The 27,922-nt window shown below is 40.3% G+C and overlaps 1 protein-coding gene across 2 annotated transcripts; it reads right to left on the bottom strand.

The window, feature by feature from the left end:
* On the bottom strand, positions 1 to 27,798 carry NUP133 (nucleoporin 133). 2 transcript variants are annotated; one of them, XM_081906810.1, is made up of 26 exons: positions 27,539 to 27,798; positions 25,996 to 26,114; positions 24,498 to 24,601; positions 21,928 to 22,035; positions 21,097 to 21,228; positions 20,668 to 20,838; positions 20,128 to 20,283; positions 19,977 to 20,047; positions 19,355 to 19,502; positions 18,811 to 18,955; positions 18,151 to 18,308; positions 17,881 to 17,972; positions 15,530 to 15,693; positions 15,324 to 15,415; positions 15,015 to 15,239; positions 14,322 to 14,444; positions 13,299 to 13,398; positions 12,296 to 12,538; positions 11,152 to 11,285; positions 10,465 to 10,623; positions 8,865 to 9,000; positions 7,828 to 7,946; positions 5,319 to 5,399; positions 4,113 to 4,177; positions 494 to 582; positions 1 to 167 (listed from the first exon to the last, which is right to left on the bottom strand). In XM_081906810.1, the coding sequence occupies exons 1-26, from the start codon at positions 27,709 to 27,711 to the stop codon at positions 31 to 33; spliced, it is 3,444 nt and encodes a 1,147-aa protein (XP_081762936.1). In that variant the 5' UTR covers positions 27,712 to 27,798; the 3' UTR covers positions 1 to 30. The 2 variants fall into 2 exon arrangements, with proteins under 2 accessions (XP_081762936.1, XP_081762937.1); XM_081906811.1 differs by having other exon boundaries at positions 15,324 to 15,412; positions 27,539 to 27,797.
* Between the last annotated feature and the right edge of the window lie 124 nt (positions 27,799 to 27,922).

Genomic DNA, 27,922 nt, shown 5'->3' on the forward strand with positions numbered 1-27,922 from the left:
GAAATGGTCTTTCTAAAATTCAGAATTCTCTCAGGTCTGCCTATAGACATAAAGTTCGTAATTTGCTTTAAGTACAAATTCTAAGTACGGTTTGCATGTTAAGTGTTCAAGTTCATCTGCTTGCATTAAGTCTTTTACCCCAGGTAGATATTCGCTGAGCTGAATTCCTAAAACAGAAAGAAGTTATTAGCTACTGTAAACTGCAAACATTGAGTGATCATTGAAATGCGTACCTACATTTCAGAATAACTTGTCTAGGCCCGGGATACAGTGATAATTTTTCGAAGCACTATCATCAATGGGTAAGTTTTATTTTCAAACCACATTTGGCAAATCCCTTCTGCCCTTAGCAAACCATGCCTTATTTTCAATTTTGCCTGCTGTATTTATATCTTGACTACTAATGATATTAACGCCATTTGATGTAAATATATGTAAAGCAGAGAACTCACAAAAACCTATTTCTGAGCATATTTCACACAATAATATCTACCTTCTTTGAACAGCTTTTGTAGAATTTTCACAAATATGCTGTCTTTAGATGCTTCAATTGGATCATCTTTGCCTTCTGAACTACACCACCTGTAACCAAAAAATAAAAGTTAGTACAAATAGAATATATATATTAAAAAACAAATATATACAGTATTAAATCAGAATCCCCAGTGTCACTTTGTGTGTATTTTGATTATTTGTGTATCCTTTACTCAATTTCACATCTTTCAAGGCCGTACAGTATTAAGAATGCTAAAATGTATACGCTACTTGACAAAGATTAAAGTAAAAAATAATAATTATATGTGCCTCACTATGGATAATTTTTATTTTTTACAACTAATAAGCTACACTTCCAAACACTGCAGGATATATACATAGAGGTGTTAGTACTGGGCTGTCCCCTGTAGTGGGATTAGCAAACAATTTTTCAGAGTGACCTATGCCACAGAAAGAGACTTATCAAGTATTAGAAATGGTGTGCAACCAGCTTTTTATTTCAATATACCTTCCGATTCGGTGTTGTTGCATTATGCAAACAGCATCCATGCTCCAAAACATTGTCAACAGAGGAAATGTCCTATTAGCAGATTAACTCAACTATCAGCCTTAATTTGCCCTATAAGCAGGTTTTCAGAAGTGTCTCATTTGCAGGATGCTGGACCAAGAGAACTCTGAAATCATGTTTAGAGTTCCATTTCAATACAATCAATAAATCCATTTAGCATGTCTTTCAGTAATGCATTTTTAAAAGCATTGTCAAAAGAAGACCTTCCGTAATTTCCCTTGCCACTACCATTTACTTCAAGAATTTCCTAGGCAGGTGAAAATGGATGCGTTAAACAACTATGCATGCTGGGAAAAGGATCTATTTCCCTACAACTTCCTTTGCATTTCTATTCGCTACTTCACCTTCATCAGGAGGGCACAAAATGTAAGAGAGAAACACAGTCCACTACCATATAAGGAAGTCACCAAGTGTTCCCCACAAGCCTCAGGGTACTACCCAAGAATTCAGTTGCCATATATAGCTATGAAGCAGGGATGCATAAAGGATTATGCACAATTATGCACATTCCTGAAGAACAGGTAGTTCAAAGTGTCCAATGCAATGATTTGAAGATGCATCAAAACTCAAGATGACATATTCTCATGAATAAGGATTATTCCTGCATAGCTATTTTATCTAAAGCTCAATCAATTGGGCATATCTATTGAAATGCTAAACATGCTATTCAAATGAAGATCAGTTTCCAACAAATGTTTCGGCTGCCAACTTGGATATCAAACCTTGACAGATTTATATTTAACTTGGTTCGCTCAGAGTTTATATACTATTTGTGCATAGTGATCCCTGTTCAGTGAATCCTTAAATTGTTCTTAGTATAGTAGGAGAAATAATAAACTCCAAAATCCTAAACATTCCATGTCACCACCTGACACAAATACAAAAAAAACACCTTCAACTATCTCTTGATTTAGAGCCAATAACATTTAGTTCAAATGCTATTGTAACTGCAGGCAATTCCTTAAATGGAACATGTAGAATGGGCACACACAGCCTCCTGGGGCACTCTCTTTGGCCCACTGGCCTCTCCTCCCATGCCCTGCCCACACTGCAGCGCCATTTCCCCACTACTTGGTTGTTTCTGCCAACCAGCTAAGTAGTGAGGTGTGGCAGGTCATGAAACCCAGGTTCTCACCCCTGGTGCCCAAGTGATCAGTGACGGCTGAGTTGCAGGAAAGGGGGGGGGAACTGCTGCAGAGGCCTGCTGCTGAGGGAGAAATAAATCTCTCTCTCTATCGGAAGCCTGCTGTGTTTCCATGTTGTGCCCTTAGAGAAAGAAGCCTATTTCGAAGCATGTAGTATGGAACACAAGCAAGCTGTCAATGGAGAAAGATATTTTGACCCCGCCCACTACTGGCCTGTGGTTCCTCCAGATTCCCCCATGATGGAAAGTGCCTCTAGGGCTGGGAAAGGTTTACTACCCATAATGTAGCATATTACCATGAAGAAAATGAAATCATCAATCATCGGAAGTGTAAAAGAAATGTACCACTGCTGTGCCGTTGGCCAGAGAACCAAAAAAAGCTGGCTTGGCATAATAGTTAGGAGATTCTAGTTGCCCACAGTTCAAGTCTCATCCCTGCCAAAACCTGTTGGGGATCCTTAGGTAATCTTAATTTAGCCCCCCCATCTGTAACAGGGGGGAATTATTAGCTTCTCTGAGGGCTACTGAGGATGACCAGGTTCACACATCATATTAAACTATGGTTTACTGTGAATGTGTAGTGTGCACTTGCATACTACTGAAGTTGCAGTCTTTCTGCTTCCTGCTTCCTGCTGGGAAACAAACTATGGCCTGGCTTGTCACCTTGTCCAAACCCAGGCTGATGGTTTGTTCACCCCAACCAACCAGGAGTAGTAAAACGTAAGGACAAAATTTGTTTGGAGAGACACAAATCATGAGCCGACACAGACAACCTATTATGGATGTGTTTTCAATAGAGAACAGTTGTGTCTAAAGTGCATCTTCCCCGTAGCTATACAACCTGCTAGTATAATTTGAGAGGCACCACACCCCATATTAACTTGTTCTTTATCATCATTTACCAAGACCCTTTGACATGCACCTCCTCAATTAAACGTAAGCTCATCAAGGGACAGTCTCGGCATTCTTTGCAGTGATGCCCTGGTTGTGGAATGCTCTCCCTTAAGAATTTTGCCTGGCACCCACACTGCTATGATTTACTGATTTAACCAATAATATTGTAGTCACTTAAAAGTTTTATCTGCTATCTTGTTTTATGCTGTACACCAGGGGTGGGCAGAAGGTAGACCAGAATTTTCTGGTAGATCTCTGGGTGATCTGCAATAGATTAGCAAGGATTTTTGACTCCAACCTGTTTAACAATAACACAACAAAATAACCCCCTGGGGGGGGGAACCTTGGTAACTAGGAATAGATTTTTGTATGGAAAGATTGTGAGCTCAGCCTCACTTCTAATACTCAAATCCCTGTCCTCAACAGCTGCTTGGAGGCAATGTATTCTTCAATTCTAAACTCATGTCTTTTACACCTTGTTCCGGTCGGTGGATCTCAGGGTTCCAGTAACACACAAAGTAGATCCTGCAAGCCTCAAGTCTGCCCTCCCCTGCTGTGCAACACCCTGAAATCTGATATGATAAAGTGTGACATAAATATGTTTCGAAGAAAATATTCAATCTGGTACAAGCAGCTGGGAAAACTACAAATTTTAACAGAATATTAAGTGTACTAATAAGTTTTTATACAATGGCTACAGAAAAAAGGGAGAGATAGGAAGAAGGACCACTTAATCAGCTCTTCTATTTGAGTTCTATTTTTCTCCTCTCCCTAATTGTTTCCATTCAAGCTGGTTTGATTGTTATAAAATAGTTGTTGTAAATTAAAGACCTGAGTTTGCTTATTTTCCCCTTCCTCTGTCATCACATTTTCCTTTTGTGTTATGTCTTTTAGACTGTAAGCCTACATGTAGGACCTGTCTTTGTTATTGAGTTTATGTGAGCTGCATTCTTTACAGCCAAAAAGTGGGGACAAAAATGCTTTAAACAAACAAATAAATAGATTGCTTACCTATCTCTTAAAAGAGCTTTGCAAAGTATTTTAAGTTTAAGATCATTTATGTCCACTTCCTCATCCTTCATTGAAAGGAAAAAAAGAAAGAAAATAAATATTAAATTGCATTGGAGATTTTAGAGAAACACACATTATGCATTGTGATTATATCTAAATTCAATAGTTCACAAGCTAAAAACATGACCAGAAGTAAGAAAGAGGGACAATTTTCAAGGGTATGGGCCAGAAAATAGCTTTTTGAAGTATGTCTGAAAATGGATTATGACTTGATGGGGAAAGGAGGGGAATCTACATAAAAAAGACTTCATTTATGCCTTTTATTTATTAAAATATGCCTTTTATTCCAGCATAGCCAAGCATATAGAGACTTTGCACAAGAGTCTCTTAAGAACAAGAATAAAAAATGTTTTTCCTCTTGGCCACAGACAGAAATACCAGACTGGGAAAACTGTGGCAGGATGAAGTGGGCAAGCAAGAAGATGCAAAGCCATGTGCTTTCTAAACAAGAACAGATCAGAAAGAACAATGGACCTTCAGAGAGGTTCTCAGTTTTGCATGACCCACAATGTCCATACAGATATGTAATCATACATGTAAGCTCTTCTAAGGTGATCAGTATATTATTGTGCTTAGGGAAATGAGCAGACCTGGTCTGATGCCACAGAATGTGACCCAGAGCACTTAACAGTTTGCAGTTCAGTTTTTGTGAGAGGGAAAGTGTCAATTTGGCTGGGATCAAGTGATACAGAATGGGTCAGAAATATTTTAATAGAAATATTAATAAAATAAAACCTAACACAGGGGCAGGCGGAGGACTGAGAAGAGGTCCTGGGACATTACTATATCATGAATCTAGATCCCGACAAGGATACCAGTTGGGGTAGCGACATCAATAACTAAAAAGAAGGTAGGTGGGAAATGATCAATTTCTCATTCTGATACGAACTGATATTTGACTGATGGCATCACTAAAACTGAGTCACAGTCTTCAGTTTTTATGTTTTCACAGGTTTAGCCCTCCATTATTGTTTTAAAAGATGGCCAATAAGTCACGCAGTTGGTATTAGATGGGACTTTAGTATTTTGGTAGCTGAGAAATAAGAGGTTATGTTTGTTTATTTTTTTACAGGTGGGGGAGGGGACTTCAGTTAGACTGAAAAACATCCTGGTTCAGAGATCACCAAAACTCATTCATTTTCATACCTCATCAATATACTCCAGCAGATCGAGTGCCTTCTTGAAGTCATATTCATTAGCCCTTCTGTTCTCAGGGGATATGTACAACTATTGTATGAAAGATGGAAGGACAACATTATTTTTAGACTCCAAAACAGTGTAACTGATCTTGTTAAGAACTCCTTGTGGGAAGACCACCCTGGATTCTAACTCATGTGACTGTTGACTGAAATATGCCTTCATTCAGCTGTAGGCATTTTTATAGTAAGGAAGAGAGTCGGGGTTTTAGAAAGGCATTCCACCAATATTACAATGGAAAGATTACACTGCCTATAAGGTTGCTATATGATAGGCTCAAATTTACAAACCATTTAAGGCTTTGACATTCCTAGCCTATTGTGGTAGGAACATAGTTCCACAAATAAGTACTCTGTTATAGAAGAGCTCAGTGGCAAAGCATCTGTTTGGGCCGCAGGAGGCTCGAGGTCCAATCCCAGCATTTCCAGGCAGGGCTGGGAAAGACCTCTGTCTGAAAACAATGAGCTAGACGGACCGAGGGTCTAATTCAGTACAAGACAGCTTCCTATGTGCAAAAAATAAAAATAAAAAATCATCTGCAATATTCTGGAAAGATAAATACCTGCAAAGGAGACATGCATATTTACTTTAATAGAGTAAGCCCTCAACTGACATGGGGGTTACGTTCTGGGGATCACACCTAAAGCCAAAATTGCTTATAATCACAAAACATTGGGTGCAATGGTGGGTGGGATTGCCAAAGACTCCCCCACCCCCCGTCTATTTATTATTATTATTTGCCAAGAACATAAAGCTGGATGTACACGAGCTAAATGTCTGTAAGTTGTGGGACTGTATGAAATAAGATCCAAAAGTATGGTTGCGGTCACACAAGTTAAGCTATGGTTCAGCACAATCAGCAGCTTTGTTCAGATTATAGCTGTTTCTTTAAAAAAAAAAAATTCTAAACTTGAATGACACCAGGGCAGAAAGGAAAGGCCTTGCTGATAGAAGAAATTAAAAGCAGGGTGTGGCAGTGATCCAGGCTGGAAGATTATTAGGGGGCATCAGAGCTGCCTGGCTTTAGCACAGCTGTTAAAGAAACTCCTCCCCCCTTTCTGCTTACAGAGACTTCTTCTGTAATACCATTGTAATGCCTAAACACCAAAACATTTGGACTCCTGTTTGCCTCCCAGGATGGACTTCGTGGAAAGCGGAGGCAGAAAAGGAAAAAAGCCCTTATATATGTAATACTTTTACTAGGGGTTTTCATTCATAAAAACATATGCAGACAATTTGCCACACCTGTCTATCCTTCTGGTTTCCTTCATTCAAGGGACTAAAAAGTGTATTTACCAAGAAACTTGTTTATAAGCTTAGGTCAATGGTGTCCCAGTCTCCGACTATCATCAAGAAAGTGTAAGTGGATTTGCTGAACATTCCTAGTCACAGATCTTGCCACAAAGCAAGCAGAGATTAGTGCTCTAATAACCCATGAACTGTGTGTATAATCAAAACCCACTGCATAAGGCATCTGGATATGGTGGCAGAGGACAACGTCTATGGAAGAGTACAACCAACTCATCTGAAACAGGATACGTTCCTGGTAATTGAGGCACAAAATAATTTAACCCAAACACCACCATTCATCCAAGGAGCTGAGAGCATTATACATGGTTTGCTCCCCATTTCATCACAGCAAACATATGAGGTATGTTGGCCCTGAAAATTAACTCTTTTGACTCAAACTGCACAGCAGACTCCCTACCAAAATTTCCTGAATTTATTTTGATTGTGTTGGCGAGGTCACTAAGATTTGTAATACAAAGAAGTCAGGACAGACTCAGGGCAGCTTCATTGGGCTGTATCTAATAGTGACTCTGTGGCAGCAGAAAGCACTCAAGCAAGGCGGGGCACTCAGTATCTATCACAAGAACAGTATCTAACACACGAATTTTCTAGCCATCCCTCCCTCCCTGGGGTGTGGAAGTTCCAGCACATGGGCCAATCTGGGCCTGCCAGGGGGTCGAATTTGAGCCAAGAGCCCATTTTCTCCAAACCATGCCCATCTACTGCCATCACTAGTGATGTCATCTGATAGACAGGACCTTCTTGGACAGCCCACCTCCACTGATTCCTTCAATCTCTAAAAAAGCTCAGCCTTGAGCAGGCAGTGAAAGCACTGCTGCACAATGGAGCAGTCCCTGCCAGAGCTGATGTCTGCTTTATGGAGACATCGGCTCTGAAAGACTGCTCCATCACACAGTGATGAAGAAAGACTGCTGCAAAGAGCACTGTAAGCACAAGTGATTTTGACCGGTGAGCGTGGCAATTCACCCGTCAATTGTGATGCCACAGTGATGCCATGGGGCTACCGAGTTGTCTGCTGGGGTCAGACCCATTTTCATCCAGTCATTTTACCCAATATTATTCAGGAACACAAAACCACATTAGAGAAGAGTCTTTCGACAGAGTAGCTCAGAAATTCAATACTGGTAGGACACTTAATAGTACATACCTCAATCAGCTGTGGAGCACTTAACACTGGCATTTCATTGAGATTAAATTTTTTCTCATCCAGCAGCTGCTCAGGTAGAGTCTCTTGGTGTAGCAGAAAACGCTCTTGTTCAGTAATTTCTTGTATACATGAAATAAAAAGCATAGCACAAACGACTATAATTCCCGAGTACAAAGAAAGTATTATTTACCTAATTATGAATATTCCATCACGCTCAAGGTTTTCAGTGAGCCTGAAGACCAGTAACTCTACCTCCACCTGTAACCTGCCAGTATGTTTAGTAGCCAGACAGACAGACCACTTGCTACAAATTCCCTTCACTTCTTGGCAAACAACTGGATGGCTGGTTGGAGGGAGGATTTTGACAAGAAGCTTTTATTTTCTGACCTCTAGCATAGAACATAAAGGCCACCACCACCCCTAAAAGTGGTGGGAAGTTTACCTACAAGATCCCAAGGGAGGGAATTCTGTCCATGTATTCAGAAAGACTTGTAAATGACAGCCCTTGCCATGTGCTACCTCCCAAGTTATTGATAATCATGTTGAAAGCAGGCAGCAAAAATGACACGTTTTTATGACAGCGGACCTGCTCCCCCCCCACATTTCTGCACCAAAGTTCTATGGAAAATTCCTTAATATCCTAGTGATCATTCTCAACGTTGTTTAAAAAGCAAATATACACATTATAGTTACATTACAAGGTGGTGTCATCTACTAGCTAAGCATCATCACCCACTGAATTAACCCGTTACTTCAAGTGCTGCACACCTTACTGGAGCAACATCAGAAAGATGGAAAACTTTTACATTCCAACCACAACAGTAATCGTTCATAGATACCTGTATTAATTTGTTGTGTGTGGCAGCCAAGAATTTCAGTGGGGAATTGACAAACTGCTTTGGAAACTAAAGCTCTGTCATTGGTGTCTCAACCACCAAACTGCTGGGATCACAACTGACCTTGTAGATCTAATAAATTAAGGGGTATCTCCATATAAAGAAAGCTTACTTTAAACTTTACAATGGAAAAAATAGTACCTTCAATTTTCTCGTTCTGCATCACTTCTGATACATCAGAAGCCAGTAGAGACAGTTTACACAGGCCAAGAAGAGTTTTCTTCTTTGCAAAGTACCGAGTTTCTGTATTTGCTAAATTCTGCAGTGTTCGGTTAGCCTAACATTGACAAAAAATACTTTTAATATTTCAAGTGACATAAAGCTCAACATGTAAGTTTATTTACACACACACACACACACACACACACACACACACAAAACAGGGACATTAGTAATTTGCATGATGATTATATATTGTTATTATTTCATAAACATGTTCAAATTCTGATATGGCCAAGGAGAATTTTCTTCTACAGTGAACAATTTTACATAACTCTGAGAATAACAACATGCAAAAGGCAAGATAGGGAAGATGTTAAACAGCTGCACTACAGGACACACGTTAAAAGTCACTGATAATAGAAATGGTATCAAAGCAAGTCTATTATGAAGAAATTGTATTTTAGGAATACATTGATTTCAGGTAAATATTTCTATTATGTTTCTTCAAACAAAGCTCTAAAGAGAATTCACACCCCAGTATTGTGAATGGTGGTGACCATTTTAGGCACATCCAATTGACATGCAATCACCAATGTGTGAGTCCTTTTGGACCAGGAAGAAGGCAGAATGGGGGTGTATTGGGGCAGGTTGATGCTCATTCCACTGGCTCTCATGGGGACCAGGAGTAGAAACCCTGTACGAAATGGTCGCCTCCTGAAATTATAATGCTAAGAAAGAAGAGAAACTCACTAAAATAGTGACTGGATCTACCAGAATAAGAAAAAGGAAAAGAGGAAAGATATTACAAAAACAGTTGCTTGCTAAAATATCTGATTTTATAACTTGTCCAGTATTTAGGCTGGGAAGATTTTTTTTTAAAAAAAAGTTAAGTTATATTTTGCACTTCTTAACAAATAAAACAAAACAAAGACATTCATTTGTCTAACTTGGACCCAACAGCTTAATATTTACAAAGCTATCAGAATAACCTCAGTGAAGAAAGAAAACTACAGAATGCTAGGTCAATTAAGTTCTAGAAATATTTGATGAGATTACAAATTACCTCTGTGTCAAGATTTCAAAGAACAGAATTGCCTCCTATGCATATTATTTTTACTCTACATGGGGTAAGAGCCAGAGATACACAGGAACAGAATAAAACTCTGATAACAGTGTTGTTCTACAAACTGTTGTGGAAAAACTATTGGAAAACTCAGCACAACACAGCAGAAGGCAAAAGGATATGCAATGCATTGTGCTAGCACACATTGTGGGAAGCGGTGCAGGTCTTCGTACGAGATGCTGAACAAAGCTATGCACTATCAGAGGCACACTGCTGAATTTCAGTTTTATTTTGTTGTGCATGTAACTTGCGCCAAGTCAGGAAAAGCTGTTCTGCTTGCAGAATCCCACTAAAATGGTAGTTGCAAATACATAGAGGTCTCCACTTGTTCCTTAGATTAACAAAGTGGGGTACCTGTGTACAGTCAGTCACATTCTCTAGCTCTGCAAGGGGTCTCTACCGAGGACAGAGCAACTACCCATTACAAATACTTTGCTTTTTTTTATAAAGCCTTACCTTTTCAAAATCATTGCTGTTGATGTCGTGTAGCCAGCTGAGTTGCTCATGAGCTTGTAAGAAGCTAGCCAACTGGCCATGCTGAGCAATGGGCTGTGATAACAGCTTTCCCCGTTTTCCTTTTTCCAAATACCAACGGAAGAGGAAATCTGAAAAATTCTAAAAGTAGCAAGAATGCGGTCAAGCTTGCAAGACTGCAACTTGTGTTAAAAATAATAATCTAAAAATGTAAACATCTTTACCAAATGGGACAAGTTTAAACATTCCAGCATAGAAAAGATTTATAAAAGTTCTATCACTTGTTTCGCACATCCGTGAAGAAATAGCTGTTTACAATGGGGTCCCCTTCACCATTCCATATACCAAAGTTGACCAGATTGACAGATGAAACTCACTGCAACACATAAGCCATGGAGCACCCAGAGTTCTGTTCTCCAACAACTCAATTCTCCCCCAGCGTCTGTTGCCTGATGCAGCCACCTAATGGCTAAGCCTGGTTATTTTCTCTGTAACTTATGAGGCTCTTGGATAGTCACTATCTGTATGTGTAATAAGATAGCTGCTTAACAGAAAAAGAAATCTGTACTAACATAATTCTGAAAAATAACCCAACAGCAATTCTGAGCTTTCTCCTACAATATAAACTTACTTAACAGCCTGTTGTTTGGAGTAAATAAAGAACATTACCTGATCAGCAAACTGTGTCATGTAACGTTGCAATCTGGTCTGGTTATCAGTCTGCTCACACAATTGTACCAATATGTCAAAGTCACAGTATTTTTCTGCTAGAGCGGCAGCCAGCTGGTACTGTCCAAGAGAAACTGAAGAAAAACAAACAAGGAAAAACGCCCACAATAAAAACATGGCCATTAAAAAAAAAAAAGATCAATGAGTGTGGCTTTCAAGGGCATTTTGCCTCTAGATAATTGTTTTCAAAAACTATAAAGAAGTTAGAGCAATTTGCAAGGGGTATACTCCACATGCCATTAGAAAGATCATAGGCTCTGTATTATTAAGTTGAAAGACTATGCTACATCAAAGAGTCAGTGGGGGGACAATTTGATTCAACCAATAGGATTTGGTTCCTGTGAGTGAAGGTGGGTACTGTATTCTCCCCAGCAACAAATAATGGAGTAGCAGGACAATACAATTTTTCTCCTACAGAAGAGCTTTGAACCACCAGGGACCACCGTATTGCCCGCTGTGTTTTCCACCTGCATGGATGCAGGATCAAGACCTCAGTAAGCAGAGCTTGCTGCTGGAGAATGGCTGGGAAGCAAGCCTGCAGTCAGACAAAACACACCATTTCTCCTGCCTGCAGTGGAGCCTGCTAAGACAGATGAGGAACAACCTAGGGAGACACAGCTTTTGGCAGGGGGGCTTCAAAGTTCCTTATAACTGAGGAGTAAGGGAAAAGTTAATGTTAGGGCAGAGGGGGCCCGACTAATTCCTGACAAGCCAAACTCTAGCATGGAGAAGGTGCCAGGGAAGAACTCCTAAGCAAAGGATTAGGTTCTGACAATAATACAAGCACACGTTCATTCATTAATAATTCCTTGAAAATTATCTTCCCCTTAAGAAAAAGCAACTCAACATTGCCTAGAATCGAAAAACTAAGAACCTAACGGCACACTGTGAAATGTTGTTGAAATATTCTAATCCACATTTTTGACTTGACATTACAAAGAAAACTCTGCTCTGAAAGCAAAAAATAGGCAAACATTATTGGAAAGAAGAAAAGAAAGGAGAAGAGCATTTCCTTATTCCCCTGCTTTCCTACACCCATGGCAGAGACTTAAATGGCACCCTGTATAATAACCTCAGCACTTACGTAGTGGTGACAACAGTTCAGATCTTTTCTGCATGTATTCCATTTCCAGACTGTTATAGCGTTCTTGGTACTCTGGCCGGTCCACAGATTTAAGCTGAGAAACGTAACCATCCAGAAAGCAATCTAGAAGTGCCACCAGCTGTTCTGTCACTATGCTACGAAGCTTACTGTTAACCTGAGGATAGACCTTCTTCAGAATGATTTCATGTTGCTGTATTATAGTCGTTCGCACACCAACGGATGCTTGAGAAGACCGGAAAATGAAATATTAAGGCATATTATATTTGGCATATGGAATTTGAAAAATGACATATGATAGTATACCAAGGGGAAGTTAGACACAAGAGGCTGTTAAAAAGTAAACGTATCTACTTTCCATAGCAAAGCAGCAACCCCCAGCCATAGTCTTAGTGGAACAGCAGCACTGCACAGCAGAAAAAGAAAAGTGTCCACATTAACAATCCTAGCAGAGCCAAGGCTATGGCTGAGAAGAAAAGACAACTGCTTGAGCTCAGTGTCAAGTATGCCCTCATGCCTACCTTTCCCCTCATGAAATAATCTGAAAACTTTTGAAACAATAGGATAAAATCACAATTTAATTCAAGTAAGTTTTGACATCAGTTTCCCGGGCAACCATCTTAAAGGTTAACAGCACTACTAGCCTCCTAATGTTATCTGCACCAGTAAATAAATGCTTATGTTTGAATGCACAGACAGCAGTAATGGCCTTACATAAGCCATAATGATGATAAGCAGGCAAGCATGTTAGCCCAGACATTCAGGATGAGGATATAATAAACAGAAATATTTAAACACTAAAAATGTAACATTTATGTTCAAGAAAACCAGTGAGGTATTTATGAAACATGGCACTATTGAGTTAGAAATTTAAGAGCAAGGGCAACAATTTGAAAGGCTAATAAAGTACTCTTCAGTGGATTTTATGTAGAAAGAGAAATACTGTGTTACAAAACCATTTATATAAGATTTTCTCTATTCTCACCTGTCCATGGAACATATTCTGGTTCCATTTCGGGAGGCTCTCTTATTTTATATAAAGCAGCTTTGGACTGGCGATCTTGGATAGCAGCTTGCAGCATATCCTAGAGAATATTGACACAGAAAACATAGGACGTTACCAAATGTCAGGACTGGTCGTTGTCCTCTTCAGATCACCACACAAACGCTTCTTGTTCTTTTATAACTTTTTATTGCGTATTAACAAAATAATCTTATAAACAGTTCTTAACTATTATTCCTCAGAGTCACTTCTTTCAGATACCTTCTGAGCTCTGCTTCTCCGTAACCAGCCACCCTCAAAATGGCGAAGGCGCCCTTCCCTTCGCTTTCCCGCTCTTTTTCCTACCCTCCTGGCTAGAGCTGGCCTGTATCTCCCCTTCTCTGAATCTGAGCTAGAACTTAACCCTTGCCTTTCCTGTGAACAGCCTGTCCCTCCCTGTTGTTCCTCTTGCTCCCTTCTATTAGCTTCACTGCTCTCCTTCCCCCCTTGGGGAATGCTTTCTCCCTCTGATAAACTGAAAACTTCTAACTCTTCCCTGACACCAAACACAGGATTTTGAGGGAGTGTCATCTATATATTAGCATTCATCATTTTTTAGTATTATTACATTTTACATTTCTGTATGCTGTATTATGATTCCAAGCCACCCTGTATTTTCCCCTCCTTTATTCTGGGTAGTTTCCTATGGGTAGTGAGAATAACCAGTTATTTTACTGTTACTGCAATTTTCTGTTTTCATCTGATGGGAAGATATTTTGGGAAATCAACAATACTGTCCTTCATTTTCATTTTACTGCAACATGTAATCTAAAGCTGTCCAACCTCCCACTTCTTATTAAAACCCTAAATTAGTGTATGATCTCCTTTTCAAATTTCATTTATTGTAATTAGAAGGATTTAAGCTATGAAATCAAATGGGGCTTTAAAACATTTAGCTGAGTGCATTACATCCAGTTTCCTAGGTCGTGGACTTTTTACCGTTACTTAATTTTTGAAATGTAATACCTTTATGATATTGTTTACATTGACGACTATTTCAGACCATTCCTCAGATTGAACTGACATATCCTTCAAGACTTGCTTCTCCTTTTCCAGTAAGCATTCAAAAATGGTATCTATCTGTGACACCTGAAAAACAGAAAAGAAGGAGGAACACTGACAATTAACACTGCTGATCAGGTATAAAAGCAATGATTCAGCCTGATATTTTATGCACTGACCAGTTTAAGTGTTTCACTTAGCACGTTAAAAGCACATTCATACACCCAACCAAACACCCTGATGCTGAAGGCTGGGGATACAATGATCTACTAGCTATCACAGGAAGCTACCACAGGCACTAGAAGTGCTAGCCTGGAGCTGGAAAAACAAAACCTCTCCTCCTGCCATGTGTGAGCAGAAAGGCTTCAGGTGTGGTGGTAGAGCATCTGCTCTCAGCCGGGAGCTTAGATTGCTCTGTGAATCTCATAAATGGCTTTTCTGCCATTTAATTTTCATTCTTAAAATGGATCCATAAGCATGGGAGATTTTCATCAGGCACTTTCCTAAAAGTATTCATGTTCCCACCCCCGTCCCAAAGTATGGATCTAAAAGAAGAAATCTAGAATGTTGCATGGATTCTCATGCATTTTATTAGGAAATGCCATTCACACAGAAAACGAGAGATGTGGTTGTAGATAAATTATTTCTTTATATCACCTCTCTGAAGAAAACATCTGCAGGAGTTAGACTTGACGGAACGTCGTCTTCTCTTTTCATCAAAGCGGTCTCTATTGCAGCATTGACCACATCTGGCAATCTGTAGTGATGGTTCTTGAGAGCAATGGCTGCCGCTAACTTTTCTGCATGTTCACAGAGTAACCACCGAGTTGCCATTGGTATGCCTCGTACTTGGAAATTGCCCAGGCGACCAAATAGACCCACCTTGGATAGAGATAAATGTACATAAAAATACTCTTGTGCCACATGCTATATTGCCACATTTACACAAGAACATTAGGAACCTACCTGACGAAGAAAGTCAATGAACAGAGAATGGGCCTTTGTCTTATTTTCCAGCTGATGAAGAAGAATGATGGAAGAATTTGGAAAACTAGCTGCTTTGGTACAAAAAAAGTGAAAAGGAAAGGAGTTTAAAAGTTAGTATAACTAACAGTCTTACTTTCTTAAGGCTGTACATTCAGAATGTCCATTTTACACATGAGACTTCTCACCTTCAGGTACTGATTCAGCCCATCGTGGGTCAGATGTAGGATAATCATCCACCAAATTCTCACTAATTTGAAACACAGCTCTGTCTAGGTCTGCATCAGGGTATGCATCTCCGTGCTGTGGAAAGAGCTCAGCAACGATGATTTGTGCACCTTTCATATTATTACTGAAATGAAGGGAAACACTTGGTGAGTCGACTCTTAGAATGGAACACTGGTCCTCCCTGGGAATGTTGCTTTTAACTGCACATCTGAGGGTGTCCAAGTGGGTCATACTCCCTCCAACTGCTTGGAAGACAGGAAGCTTATGATTGCATCCCTCCTGCCCATATTCAAGAAAGCCCCTTTTGCTTGCTCTTCAGTTCTGTTCTGTAGCTAAGCTACTGTACGATGACATCAGGAATCAGGAAGAACATCCATAAAAGGACTGGGGCTGGGGAGGGGCAGAAGGAAACATAGCCAAGGCTAGCTGTGTGTGCACTGAAACTGGATGCTCAAGACCAAAAAAACCTTCAGGTGATTGGTATGTGCAGACAGCTAAGTGGGTGGCATTGGCACCTGCTAATGCTCAACTGGAAGCCACATTCATAATAAAGACTGTGGTTCTGGGCTACCTTGGGCATGGGATGTGAGTCAGGTGGAATGCATCAAAACTGCTGTCTTGTGGGTGCGATCAGGTGGCTGCATGGTGAAATGGGAGCATGTGCCGCAGCACTCATCTTCCCCAAAGCAGCTACTACTGATGCAAGCAGGTCTGAGTTGTATGAAACGGTGTGCGAAAGTGCTTGCTGAGGACCATGCAGCCACTTCTGGTGGGAAACCTGCCCTCAGGAGAATGCTCTGTTCAGTTTTCAAACAATTAGCTAGAGGCGGGTCAGGTCTGGCTGCAATAGGGGTCTCTGTGTGAGTAGGTATGGCTTGAGTGGCAGGAACTACGGTGGATACTCTACCAGCTAGAGAATTTTGGAAAACCAAGACTGGCTGTGCCAGCAGAGAGCCACTGGGACTACCTAAACCCTGTCCAACTGAATTTTGTGAACAACGTGTGACAGTAGGGGAGTTGAAGGGCATGATGTTATGAGGGCATTCACAGCTTTTGCCCTCTGGATCAGGAACCTTTTGACGTATCTCTTGGTCTGGTGGCTGGTCTCTAAGGCAAAGGGGTAATCTATCATGCTGTCAACTTTACACAGGCTGAGGGTAGGGTACATGCAATAGTGTTCTTCTATGAAAGTGCTTACTAGTGAGCTCATAGGGTCAGGAGATTCCTCTGCAGATGGTGCTGAGAAATTACAGAATCTGGGGTGGACTGACTATTAAAAACAACGACAACAACAAAAACTTCTGGGTTTCACTTAAAGGATGGCCCTCAAGAGCAGGAGAGGGTCCTAGATACTCTTAAAACTGCTTATTGGGAACTAGCTCTTTAGCTGTATCTGCCACAACAGCCTCTTCAATCTTGAGGACAAATTGGGTCCTCAATACAAAACAGGAAAAACTGCCGGGCAGGGCACTAGATGAGAGGTACCTAAGACCAATCAGCTGGATCCACAGCAGCAGGTTGTAGATGCTGATGCTGTATTCAAAATATTGCCTCTTTCTTCAAGTTCTCTAAGTATTTCATGGTTATCTTCTGCCCTCTGGGGGACCACATCTGGTACTGCAGCACTACTGTGGGAGAATGATATTGACATCGGATGGGGAACAGGCAGAAGCTGCCATAGGTGCTGTAAGGAGAGGAACTGTGACTGTCTTTACTGGAGAGGTGCATGAAAGGAGACTAAAAACCCAGTCACAGCTTCAGCTGGTAGTGCTCTATCTGCTTCCTGTGAACTTGTGCCGTGATGGAAGAGGAGGACGGTGGTGTAATTTGTCTTGTGGTTGAAGCAGGGGTGGGCAGTAATCATCTAACCACCGTGATATGCTTAATCCTGGGAGGTGGTTTTAAAGGAGAAGATTAGCACACTGAAGGAGGAACAAATGGATTCTGCTCCAAATGAAGGAAGACAAGAAACAAATTGAAGGACCAGCAAAGGGAGAGGGTTTCCAAGCAACAGGAGGGATTACAGACTACTTGGACAGAAAGGAGCACAAGATCTTTTGATAGTCTGCAAAACCCAATTGTTTGTTATCTCATAGAACATAAAGCCATCTATTTTTACAGATTTTGAAAGCGCACAAATGGCTGCAGGGAAGAGAGGAAGAAAACCCAGGGCATACTTATTTGTATTATGTTGGCTTACATTCTCTATAAAAGGTAATGCTAAAATGTTAATATTTATCTTCAGTTTTACAAACCCACAATGCTCCCAGAATGAAATATACTGTATATGAAACATGACATAATTTTATACCTGCAAAACTGTAAGAAAGCAGATTTTAACATTTTGGTCTTATCCTCTTGCGCTATAATATCCATCCTGGAAGCAGCATCAAATGCAATGCTCTAAAATAAAATTGAAAAAGAGAGAAAAATGTAAAGGTAGGAATAATGCTTCCACAAAAAAGTAGTTTGAAATAGTAAAAATGCTAACTTTGAAATAACTAAATTATCTAAGAAAATCCATTGCAAGAATATACATCTTTACTGTTAAGACAATTAAGACAATGCTTTCCCTCCTTACCTCATCATTTGTCTCAGCTATAGATGAGGCTAAAGAATCCTCAATATCTTCAGGAAGCACAGTCATGTTTTCCCTGGAATGTATGGCCACGAGCCCACTTTTTCTAGTGAAAAAAATTGGAAGTCCAGCACAGGAACCTGCTCCTAAAATTCTATCACCTAAGGTAGGAAATAAACACAACACAATACAACTTCAACACCATTAATGAATGTCAAACTGTGGGCTTAAGTTTGATTTGCTAAGCTATGTTATAAGCACAAGTTAAAAGGCTGTATCAAGTGAAAAAGTAACAAGACAGCATTTATTTCCTATGCCTACAATAATAATTCTACATAACAAATTGGGATTGTTCTTAAATCTGAGATTTCACTGTTAGGCCTGTAACTGCTTAAGCCATTGAGACTTCAATTCTATACACACTTACCTGGAAGTAAGGCCAATTGATCTCAATGGGACTTATTTCCGAGTAGACATGTATAGGATTGTACTGTGAGTCAATGGCAAGATGAATAATCACTGCTATATCTATACCACTGCTATACCTATGACCATTTCCATAAAAAGTAAATACAGCAAATTTTAAAAGCAAAATCGTTCTGAAGAGACACTATAAACACCCTCATTGGCTTATTAAGAGTTCCGGCTTCTTTAGGTTCTGACCTTGAATACTGAATATCATTTTCTCCTGGGGCAAAGAAATTCTTCCTGTTCCTGTTGAGCAAGCAAATACCTCCTCTTCTGTGTAAAGACAGGCAGCATGGCTGGAGAAATTTGGGACTACTAAACGACACATCAGTTCTTCAGGCTGAAATATGTTTCATTAAGGGTTAACACCAACATTTATAAAAGCATATTACCCTCAACCTGTTAGCATGACACCTATGCGTTTGTATGAAGCCTAACGGCTTGATCCCAAAGGGGCAGGGAAAACAGGCTGAAAGTGACACATTTGTGGTTGGTGTTGCCAACTCCACAGTTTTCCATAATAGTATAATATGTTTAGGCTGATATCCGCCTCTAGGCTGCTAACATAAGTGTTCATGTATAAAATAAATGGTTGTTGTTCTTATTTTACACCCACCTTTCCCCCCTTAATGCAACAGGTGAACCCAGTCAGCATGATGTATTTCCAACAGTGTGTTTAGGATCAAGCCCTAATAGCTAATAAGGCACAAAAAACCCTGTAATGTATAAGGTCAGTTACCTGAAATGGTGGATTATACTGGGTGACTTCCACAATAACATTATCACATGTGGGGTAACCATTATCCTCTACTGTTATTAAAGTATAGTAGATGAGGCATGGACTGTCACCAAGATGCCAGGCTGCAGCTAAAATCACCAATCCATCACTATTTATTGGAAGACAAAAGAGATAAGCATTTGCCTTGCAAAACTGTGATCAGAAATACCAAGAAGCAAAACAAAGTTTACTAATTATCTGACAGCATTCACTTTGCTTTTCTTAGAAAATAGTATCTTAAGAATATGTACACATGCATCTTTTTACATGCTGCATGTAAGCAAATTCATTACATTTATATGCTAAGCCTTTGCATATTCCTTGGCTTTTGAAGGGAGGAGAAACCACAGCATTTCACAGAAGATCCGTGATTAAATTACAAAAATTGGCATCTTATTCTGGGTGGAGAACTTCTAAAACAAGGACAACTCATGCTAGACTTAAAAACCAAGAAGAAATTAAGTATTTTCTAAAATGTCGATTCTCGTAACAGTTCTGCAGCTTGAAATAACTGACCCTGACACAAAAGGACAATGTATACACTAGTTCATAATAGATTCCTCACTTTCTCATAAGAACTCACCGATTTTGCTGCAAATCCAAATACTGCACATTGACATCTCCTTTAATTTCCTCATAGTTGCTTTCAGAACCCTGTTATTAAATAATAGTTATTAAATATGCTAGCAAGAAAGCAAACATTTGTTTTACATTCCAAATGTACTGCCTCTTACCCATATTGATTCCATGACGTTTTCTTTAAGTATTCTGTTTACATCCCAGCTGACAACTTGACGCTCTGTAGTATCATCTATTTCCCATTTGTAAAGATTTAAGCTGGTCAAAGCATAAAAACGTGAACCGTTTTTGTCCCAAAGAACACTAGAAAGCTGCATTAAACATAAATTATAGGGGATTAGTGTTTGATACAATAAAGTTCTCTATTTAAAGTTTTAAAGAATAAAACAGAACTGTTTAATGCCACATCTCAAAAACTAAAAACAAGTTTCTCTGTGCTTTGCTGAGATTGGTCAGATTGGCTTTAGTGTTTCACAAATGTGAGAATTTCGAGCTAGATCAAAAACCAGTTCTGGAAGACACAAGCGCTAACTGATAAGACTAAAGTCCATCAGTATCATGGTCAGATATTGGATACTTTTTGTAATTCTATTACTTTTTAAAGCTGATGTTGTAAGATGCTTCCCTCATATGAAAGAAACTAAAAAATCCAAATACAGCATCATAATTAAGTTTAAACTATTTTAAAGACTTACTGCTACATCATTGCTGGGAGACAAGATTCCCAGCAGAGAAGAAACTCTTCGGCCTATTCCAGAAAACATGCCTTGTCCTTGTGGTAGGCCATGCTGATAAATCTTGCCACTACTGTCTGGTGTCAGTCGAATAAAATGGCTCCTTGAAGATGATAAAATAAAGCTTCCACCCTAAAAGAAAAGAAACCCCAATTTAATCCTGTCAGCTTTTTGTTGCTACTGCATTATTATTCAGTTTTTAAAAAGAGAGTACAGACTTGCTAATCCAACTCAGAGCAACATTTTATTCTGTTTTACATATACACTGTGAGAAAAAAAGGTATTTCATCACTTATGGACAATGGTCAGTGACAGGACACAATCCAGATTTCCCAGAGTTGTTAACAATGCCCCATAAAATGCATGCTCATACTTAAGTTTCTATTTTACCTTTACAGCTGTTAGAAAACTGCAGAGAGCACCTCCAAAGTCCGTATGGGTCTCAGTAAAAGAGCTTTCATGAACAAAGCTGGGCCAATAGCGTATTAATCCTTCACAGGTGGCAACCATGATTGACAGAGACTTGCAAACACAGCAAATAAAAAAATGGTTAAGTATTTATTCAGAATCTGAGCAACTAATTTACACCAGTTTCAAGCTTCTCATGTTATGGTTTCTAGACAAGCAGCTCTAGAAACTAATTGTGTGAAGGAACAAAAACTCATTTGTGAGGCTGTTGAAGAATGTAAAGTTATTTCAAGCTTTTTAAAATATGTAGTGCAGTGTAGTAAGATAAACAGACTCATACAATTTATGCAGTACAAGCTACAGCCTAATTTTCTATTTATTCATTCATAAGTAAATTGTAAACAAGATCCATTTGTAAAAGTAATACTATCAGCTCTAGCAAACTGAACATTGGATTACATCATGAGTGTAATTTCTACATAATCTCCAGCTATGTCGGTCTTCTGGAAATACTGAATTGAAAAACTTTCTTCTGTAAATTAATCTAATTTGCATAGGAAATTTTTCAGTTTGCATTGCATGCCTAAGACAATAATTTAATTTACCATGTTCATTTTACTTGTATTTCATTTTTTAAGCTTTTTTTAAAAGCTTGAAACTGCAGTTTGCCTAATATTGTACTTGAAATTAGCATCCATTGATTGTTACAAATGAACTTAAAATATGCTCCACATCACTTGTGATCCTGCAACAAAAGATGGGATTCATTACTTTCCTAAATGATATTCCCAAAATAAATGTCAAGTTTCTCACCTGTAAAGAAGGTGCTTCACCAGAGGCATTAAGAGACGATATTGCCACTAAGCTTGAATTCCACAGATAGTCGCTAGGTGGTAACTGAAGTTCCTTACATGCAGACAACTGCAAAAAACACACATTTTATAATGCTTCTTTTATGAGTTTCTTGAACAAAATGAATAATGGTCTATATTAACAGTTCAGTGTCTACTAAAGGCACTTTGGAAACAGCAATGGTGCAGAAGTAACAGGAAGTGGAAATTTCTGCCACAGCTGAAATGCAGTTTTTGCATTCATGAGCTAGCACAAATGTTCTGTTTTGGATGCAATGGAAAAGCATGCGAAAAAGAAGCCACATGCTTTGTACTTCCTCCTGCATCACCAACACATCAAAGTTGCACTAAGGCCTAGTTCTCGTATACAGCATATGAGATGGCATATGAAATGTAGATTTGACTGTACTCATGGGTAAATGGTTGAAAGCAGGAAATATCACCACTAGAGTATATTGCTAGTTTCTGACAAAATATTAGGGCTCCAATCCTAATCACACTTACCTGGAAGCTCCACTGAACTCAAAACAGTCTTTTGAGGCTACTTAAAGACTCAGTGAGACAACAGAAAATAAGAAACTTATTAAGGTGAACACTAGTTTTTACTTTAGCAGAGCTACCAACTCATGTAAGGTCTTAACTTTTTGCAGAGAGGACTTTAAATATGGCAACACAGACTTCCGGGTTGGCGCCATCGCCGAATGGCGGGCTCCCTCCGAGCTCCGGAGGGAGCCTGCTCGGCAGGGGCTGGGTCCTACCGCACCGGCGATGCGGGGACCCTTAAAAACCACGGCCACGGAGGCCGTGGACATGGAGACTCGGCTGGCACCGCTAGCGCCCTCCCGACTCGTGAAGGAGCCTTTTTAAAGGCTACGGATCGGGTGCCGGGGAGAAGCGTGGTGCTTTGAGTCCACCGCTATCCCTGCCGAGCGAAGCCACATGCCATCCGGCGGAGAGCGCTGACTTCTTCCATTGAGAATTCAGACTTTCAATAATAACCCGTGAGTAATTTGGAAACCAGGTTTAAAAGGAAGTCAGTCCCCCTCCCTATTGTAAATCTTCCAAAACAAGGACTGGGAGACCAAGGTCCAAAAAGAATTGTATCGCTGACAAAAACTAAGAATTCCACGATGGGAAATCATAAGAACTGTGCTGGAGGAAGAATTGAGGGAGAAGGAAATGTAACCCCCCCCCCGGGAACCGGGGTGATTGAGGAGAGAGTATTGAGGAGAGAGCCTGGCGAAAAGTGAAGGAGATTTTTGACAGCTGTCAAAGTAACTGTCAAAGTTGGAAATTCAAAGAGGACTTTATTATGAGGACCTTGCTGGTTAATCTTGTTATAATTTGTTACAATCCGCTAAAAATTGGATACAAAATGGCGAAAATATGGACAACAATCGGACTTTTGGACTAGAGAAAACAAAGTTACAACAATCCCCCTAGAGGAGTTTCGGGACATTACAAAGAAGATCGCAAGTGGAAAAATACCATCGGAATTTTACAGGACTGGTTATCTCCTGGGAAAACTGCAAAACGGAAACAATATTGTGTCTACAGGGTGTTTAACTAAAGGAGACAATAGAATTTTCTATTGAAGAAAGAAAGGGACTGAACGCAAGTTTTTGTTCCTGAATAACAATAATCCTGCAGACTTATTAAATTTCTGAACTAGAACGTTTTAGCAGTGGAACAAGAGGAAACCGGACTACAATTTGGAAAGAACAATGGGGGGAGTTTTATTAAAGATTTGAAGTTTAATGGTTTAAAAATAATTTTAAAAATAATTATAAATTTGCTTTCAGGTTATGTATGGTGTAAAAATAATTGTAAGAAGAAAAAGCCAGCAAGGAGTTGGGGGGAAAAAAATATATAATGTGATTTATGGACTTTAAGAATTCCAGGCAGACAACATGGATTGGTGGTCAGGGGGAAATTAGACCGGGGATGGGGGGGGGGGAGAACTAGAATCCAAAGGCTTGTTAATTATTTTTTGAATTGGTTTTCTTTCATCTATTATATTTCTTATTTCTTATTTCTTATATTTCTATTGTGTGGGGTGTCTTTATCATTAAAAAAAAAAAGGGGGAAATTGTGGAATGGAAAGGCGGTGGGTCCTAGGGAGAAAATTTTTGTTTCTTATTAAGGGTATTGATGAGGATTGTATAAATTTAAATTTAAATTTGAAGAATGGTTTATAACAAATTAAGTTTTAATTAGAATCGAGAGCTTGTGGAGCCAACAATATGATAGGGGAATATGGTAGGGGTGGGGGAAGGAGGGAGCCCTGGAAAGCGGGTGTATGAAAATAAGGCCTTGAATGTATCCTAATCTTTTCTTTCTGTATTCTTAAAAACTTTAATAAATATTATTTTAAAAAATAAATAAATGTGGCAACACAGAAGTACCCTAAGTTGATGAGGCTCATAGCAATGTCACTGTTTTGAGGTTGCTCATTTGCTACGACACTTTATTTTGAAGATGTACATTACAACAAAAATCTACAATTCTATATTTGATGTACTATTATCTTACCTTAGCAACCGGAGATTGGCCAATCTTCCAAATAATCAGTCTGTCTCTGTAGACTAGCCAAGCCCATCCACTTTCATCTAGATGCACATTCAAATGGTCCTCAGCTACAAGAATGAACAAAGTTTTAAATTTATCATACCTGACGCATAGCAGAATAAGATACCCAAGTGTACATTTGAAGCCCTATACATTTTATTGAATGGCACCTACTTTATCCAGTGTTGTTTGGGGACATAGCCTACTTAAAACCATTACCATTATGATGACTTGCTAGAATAGGCCCTTTACAGTTTGTGGGTAACGTTAAATAAAAAGCAACAATGCTAGCAGATGACTTACATGTATTTAGGTGATGTTTACCCCACCTTTTGCAAAGCAGTTCCAAAGAACTTTACAATAAAAACTAATAATAAATAAAAACATCAGCATATAAAACAATAAACAAGGCTAATTAAATCAGCAGCTGAAATAAAAATAAAACAGCTGATTTTCAGTTTTCCAACTCAATGAATGCTTCCTCTCATACATCACCTGGGTTTCTGTTCCATCCCCACAGTCAACTTGCATTTCATGGCCATTGAGAAGTTCTCTTTTTGGGGTTCCCCCTTTCTTTCTAAATTTTTAATATCTACAAACCTCGGGGTTTCCCTGAGTCTGTTCTTCCCTTATGTGTGGGTGATGCCATTTTGGCAACAGAAGCAACAGCTTTCACAGCCTGAAAATCAGAATTAGAGGGGTTGATGATGACTGTGCACCAGATAAATATGCCTGGGAAGAGAGTTCCATGACCTGGACATCACCACACCAGGGTGTGGCGAGGACCCTCTCTTTGGTGGCCTAAACTTTAAAGTAGGGGCATCTGAATATAGATCTTATGTGAAAGATCTTAACTGTGTGGGAGAAATTATTCTGACTATCCAGACCATTTAGGGGTTTGATGGTCAAAACCAGGAACTGAATTTAGCCTGGAATCACACTGGCAATCAGTGAAGATCTTCCAACATTGGTGTATTATGGTGATGGTAATCAGTCAGTTATCACTCTGGCAACTGTATTCTGAACCCATTGCTTCTGGATGTTTTTAAAAGGCAGCCCCATGTTCAGTGCATTACATTAACCTGACATAGATGTTATCAGAACATGGACAACTTTGGGCAGACTATTTCTCTCCAGGCAGAATGAAGCTTGCACACTGACTGAAGTTAGAAAAGGCATGACATATTTCTGAAGCATCTGCACAATGATGGATCTAAGAACACCCTCAAACTTTGATTCCCCTCCCATTAAGTGGGAGTGCAAACCCATCTAAAGCAGGCTAAATTTCACATCTTTGGTTTGTTAAGCCATTACCCCATACCATCAATTCCTTGTCTGGAATAAGCAATATCTCATGTATGAGTACAAGGGCTAATTTGCATCTTTATATTTTAAACTTAACTGCATGCTGATTGAAACATTTATCTAGTCTAGGAACATTAGAAGGAATTAAACTACTTACCATCAGCCATTCTCAATGCCTCCATAACCTTTACTGGCAGAGGTGAACCAAAGCTTTTCACATCATAGTTGATGGTTTCACTTCCTGATGGATGATGTACAACTTTTGTGGGTGTACCTCTAAGCAAAAAGATGTATGTAATGTCATAAACATCCCCAATATTTCAGTTTCAATTGAGTAAATTGCATTAATCCAATACCATGTTGTGTTTTTCATTTTCTTGTAATTGTTTGAACAAATGTGTACCCTTTTTAAGCTATTCAACCAAATGTTTCTTCAGTTTATAGAAGCTTCCACATTTAACTTCACTTCTGCGTTGTTTCTGTTGTGCAAGGGAGTGGTGCCTGCTGCCTTGAAAAAGATGGTGGCACAACCACTCCTAAAGAAACTGGCCTTGGACCCCGTGGATTGGAATACAGTGGTGCCCCGCAAGACGAACGCCTCGCAAGACGGAAAACCCGCTAGACGAAAGGGTTTTCCGTTTTGGAGGCGCTTCGCAAAACGAATTTCCCTATGGGCTTGCTTCGCAAGACGAAAATGTCTTGCGAGTTCCTGCGGGGTTTTTTTCCCTCCCCCCCCTTTTCCTAAGCCACTAAGCCGCTTATCAGCTGATCCGCTGATAAGCCGCTTAACAGCTGATCGCTAAAAGCCGCTAAACCGCTAATAGCGCTAATCCGCTAAGCTGTCAATGGGCTTGCTTCGCAAGACGAAAAAACCGCTATACGAAGAGCCTCACGGAATGGATTAATTTCGTCTTGCGAGGCACCACTGTAACTACTAAACAATCACAAAAGCCGGCTCCTTGGGGCAGGTGATGTAGAAAGCTGTGATGGTGCACCTGCAGGCATTCTTGGATGACAGATTATTTAGATCCATTCCAGTCTGTTTCCAGGCATGGTCATGACACAAGAGCTGGCCTTGGTTACCCCCCCCCCCACGATAGATAAGTTTCACAGATAGCGGAACAGAAAGAGTGCAACCTACTTCCTGCCCTCTCTGTGGCATCTGATACCACTGACCATGGCAGCCTCCTGAACTGGCTCTGTGGCATGGGAAACAGGGGCACTATGCCACAGCAGTTCTTGTCCTACTTTCTGGACCATGAATAGAATTGGGAGAGTGCTTTTCAGCCCTCTGGCAGTTACGGTAGGGTGTACTGCAGTTTATCCCCAATGCAATTTAATAGGCGGCAGTTATATGACACTTAAGCATTCGTCTTGCTTCCATCCCAATTTGTTTATATCTCTTCCCATCAAGTCATTTGTTCATCCCATAATTTGCAGTGAATTTCCTCTTCACTGGTAAAAAGTCAAGTTCTTTTTTAACAGTGGATTTGCTGCCCTAGGGCGACACAGCCTTTTATTCCACCTCCAGCTCAGCAAACATAGTCCCGGGATGCGCTTAAATCCCTCCCACAAAACAGCGAGGCGCCCTTCAAGAGGAAAACCAACGCGCGAGACGGGCAGCCGATGTCCTGACCAGGGAAGGGAAGGCTCCCTACCGCGGCCGGGCTGAGCAGGGCGGGCCCGGCCTCCTCACTCACCGCGCAGACAGAGAACTGACGCTCCTCCTGGCCACCGGCGAGAATAAAGCCGGGGAACTGAGGGACGAGGTCGCGAAGGCCTGCTGGCCCTTCCGGCTTCCACTCCGGAGGCCTCTCCGGCCCGACCCGCCGCCCGCCGCCGTGTGAGGCGAGCCGGGGGTTGAAGGGAACATCGCGAGCTCAGCAAGAAGAGCCCGAAGGCTTCGCAAAACACAGCGGCTGCGGCAGCGCTCAGGGAACTCGCGCGCTGCGGGCGCCCCCGTTTGACTTAGCTTGCTGGCGCGTCGGATTTGCGTCATCCATGCCCCCACAACGAAGGGGATTGGCTGAAGAGCCCTTTTTTTTCTTCGCGTCCTGATTGGCTCAGAAAGGCGGGAAGTTCCG

The sequence above is a fragment of the Podarcis melisellensis genome (genome assembly GCF_964234715.1).
Source record: "Podarcis melisellensis genome assembly, chromosome: 3".
Lineage (NCBI taxonomy): Eukaryota > Metazoa > Chordata > Lepidosauria > Squamata > Lacertidae > Podarcis > Podarcis melisellensis.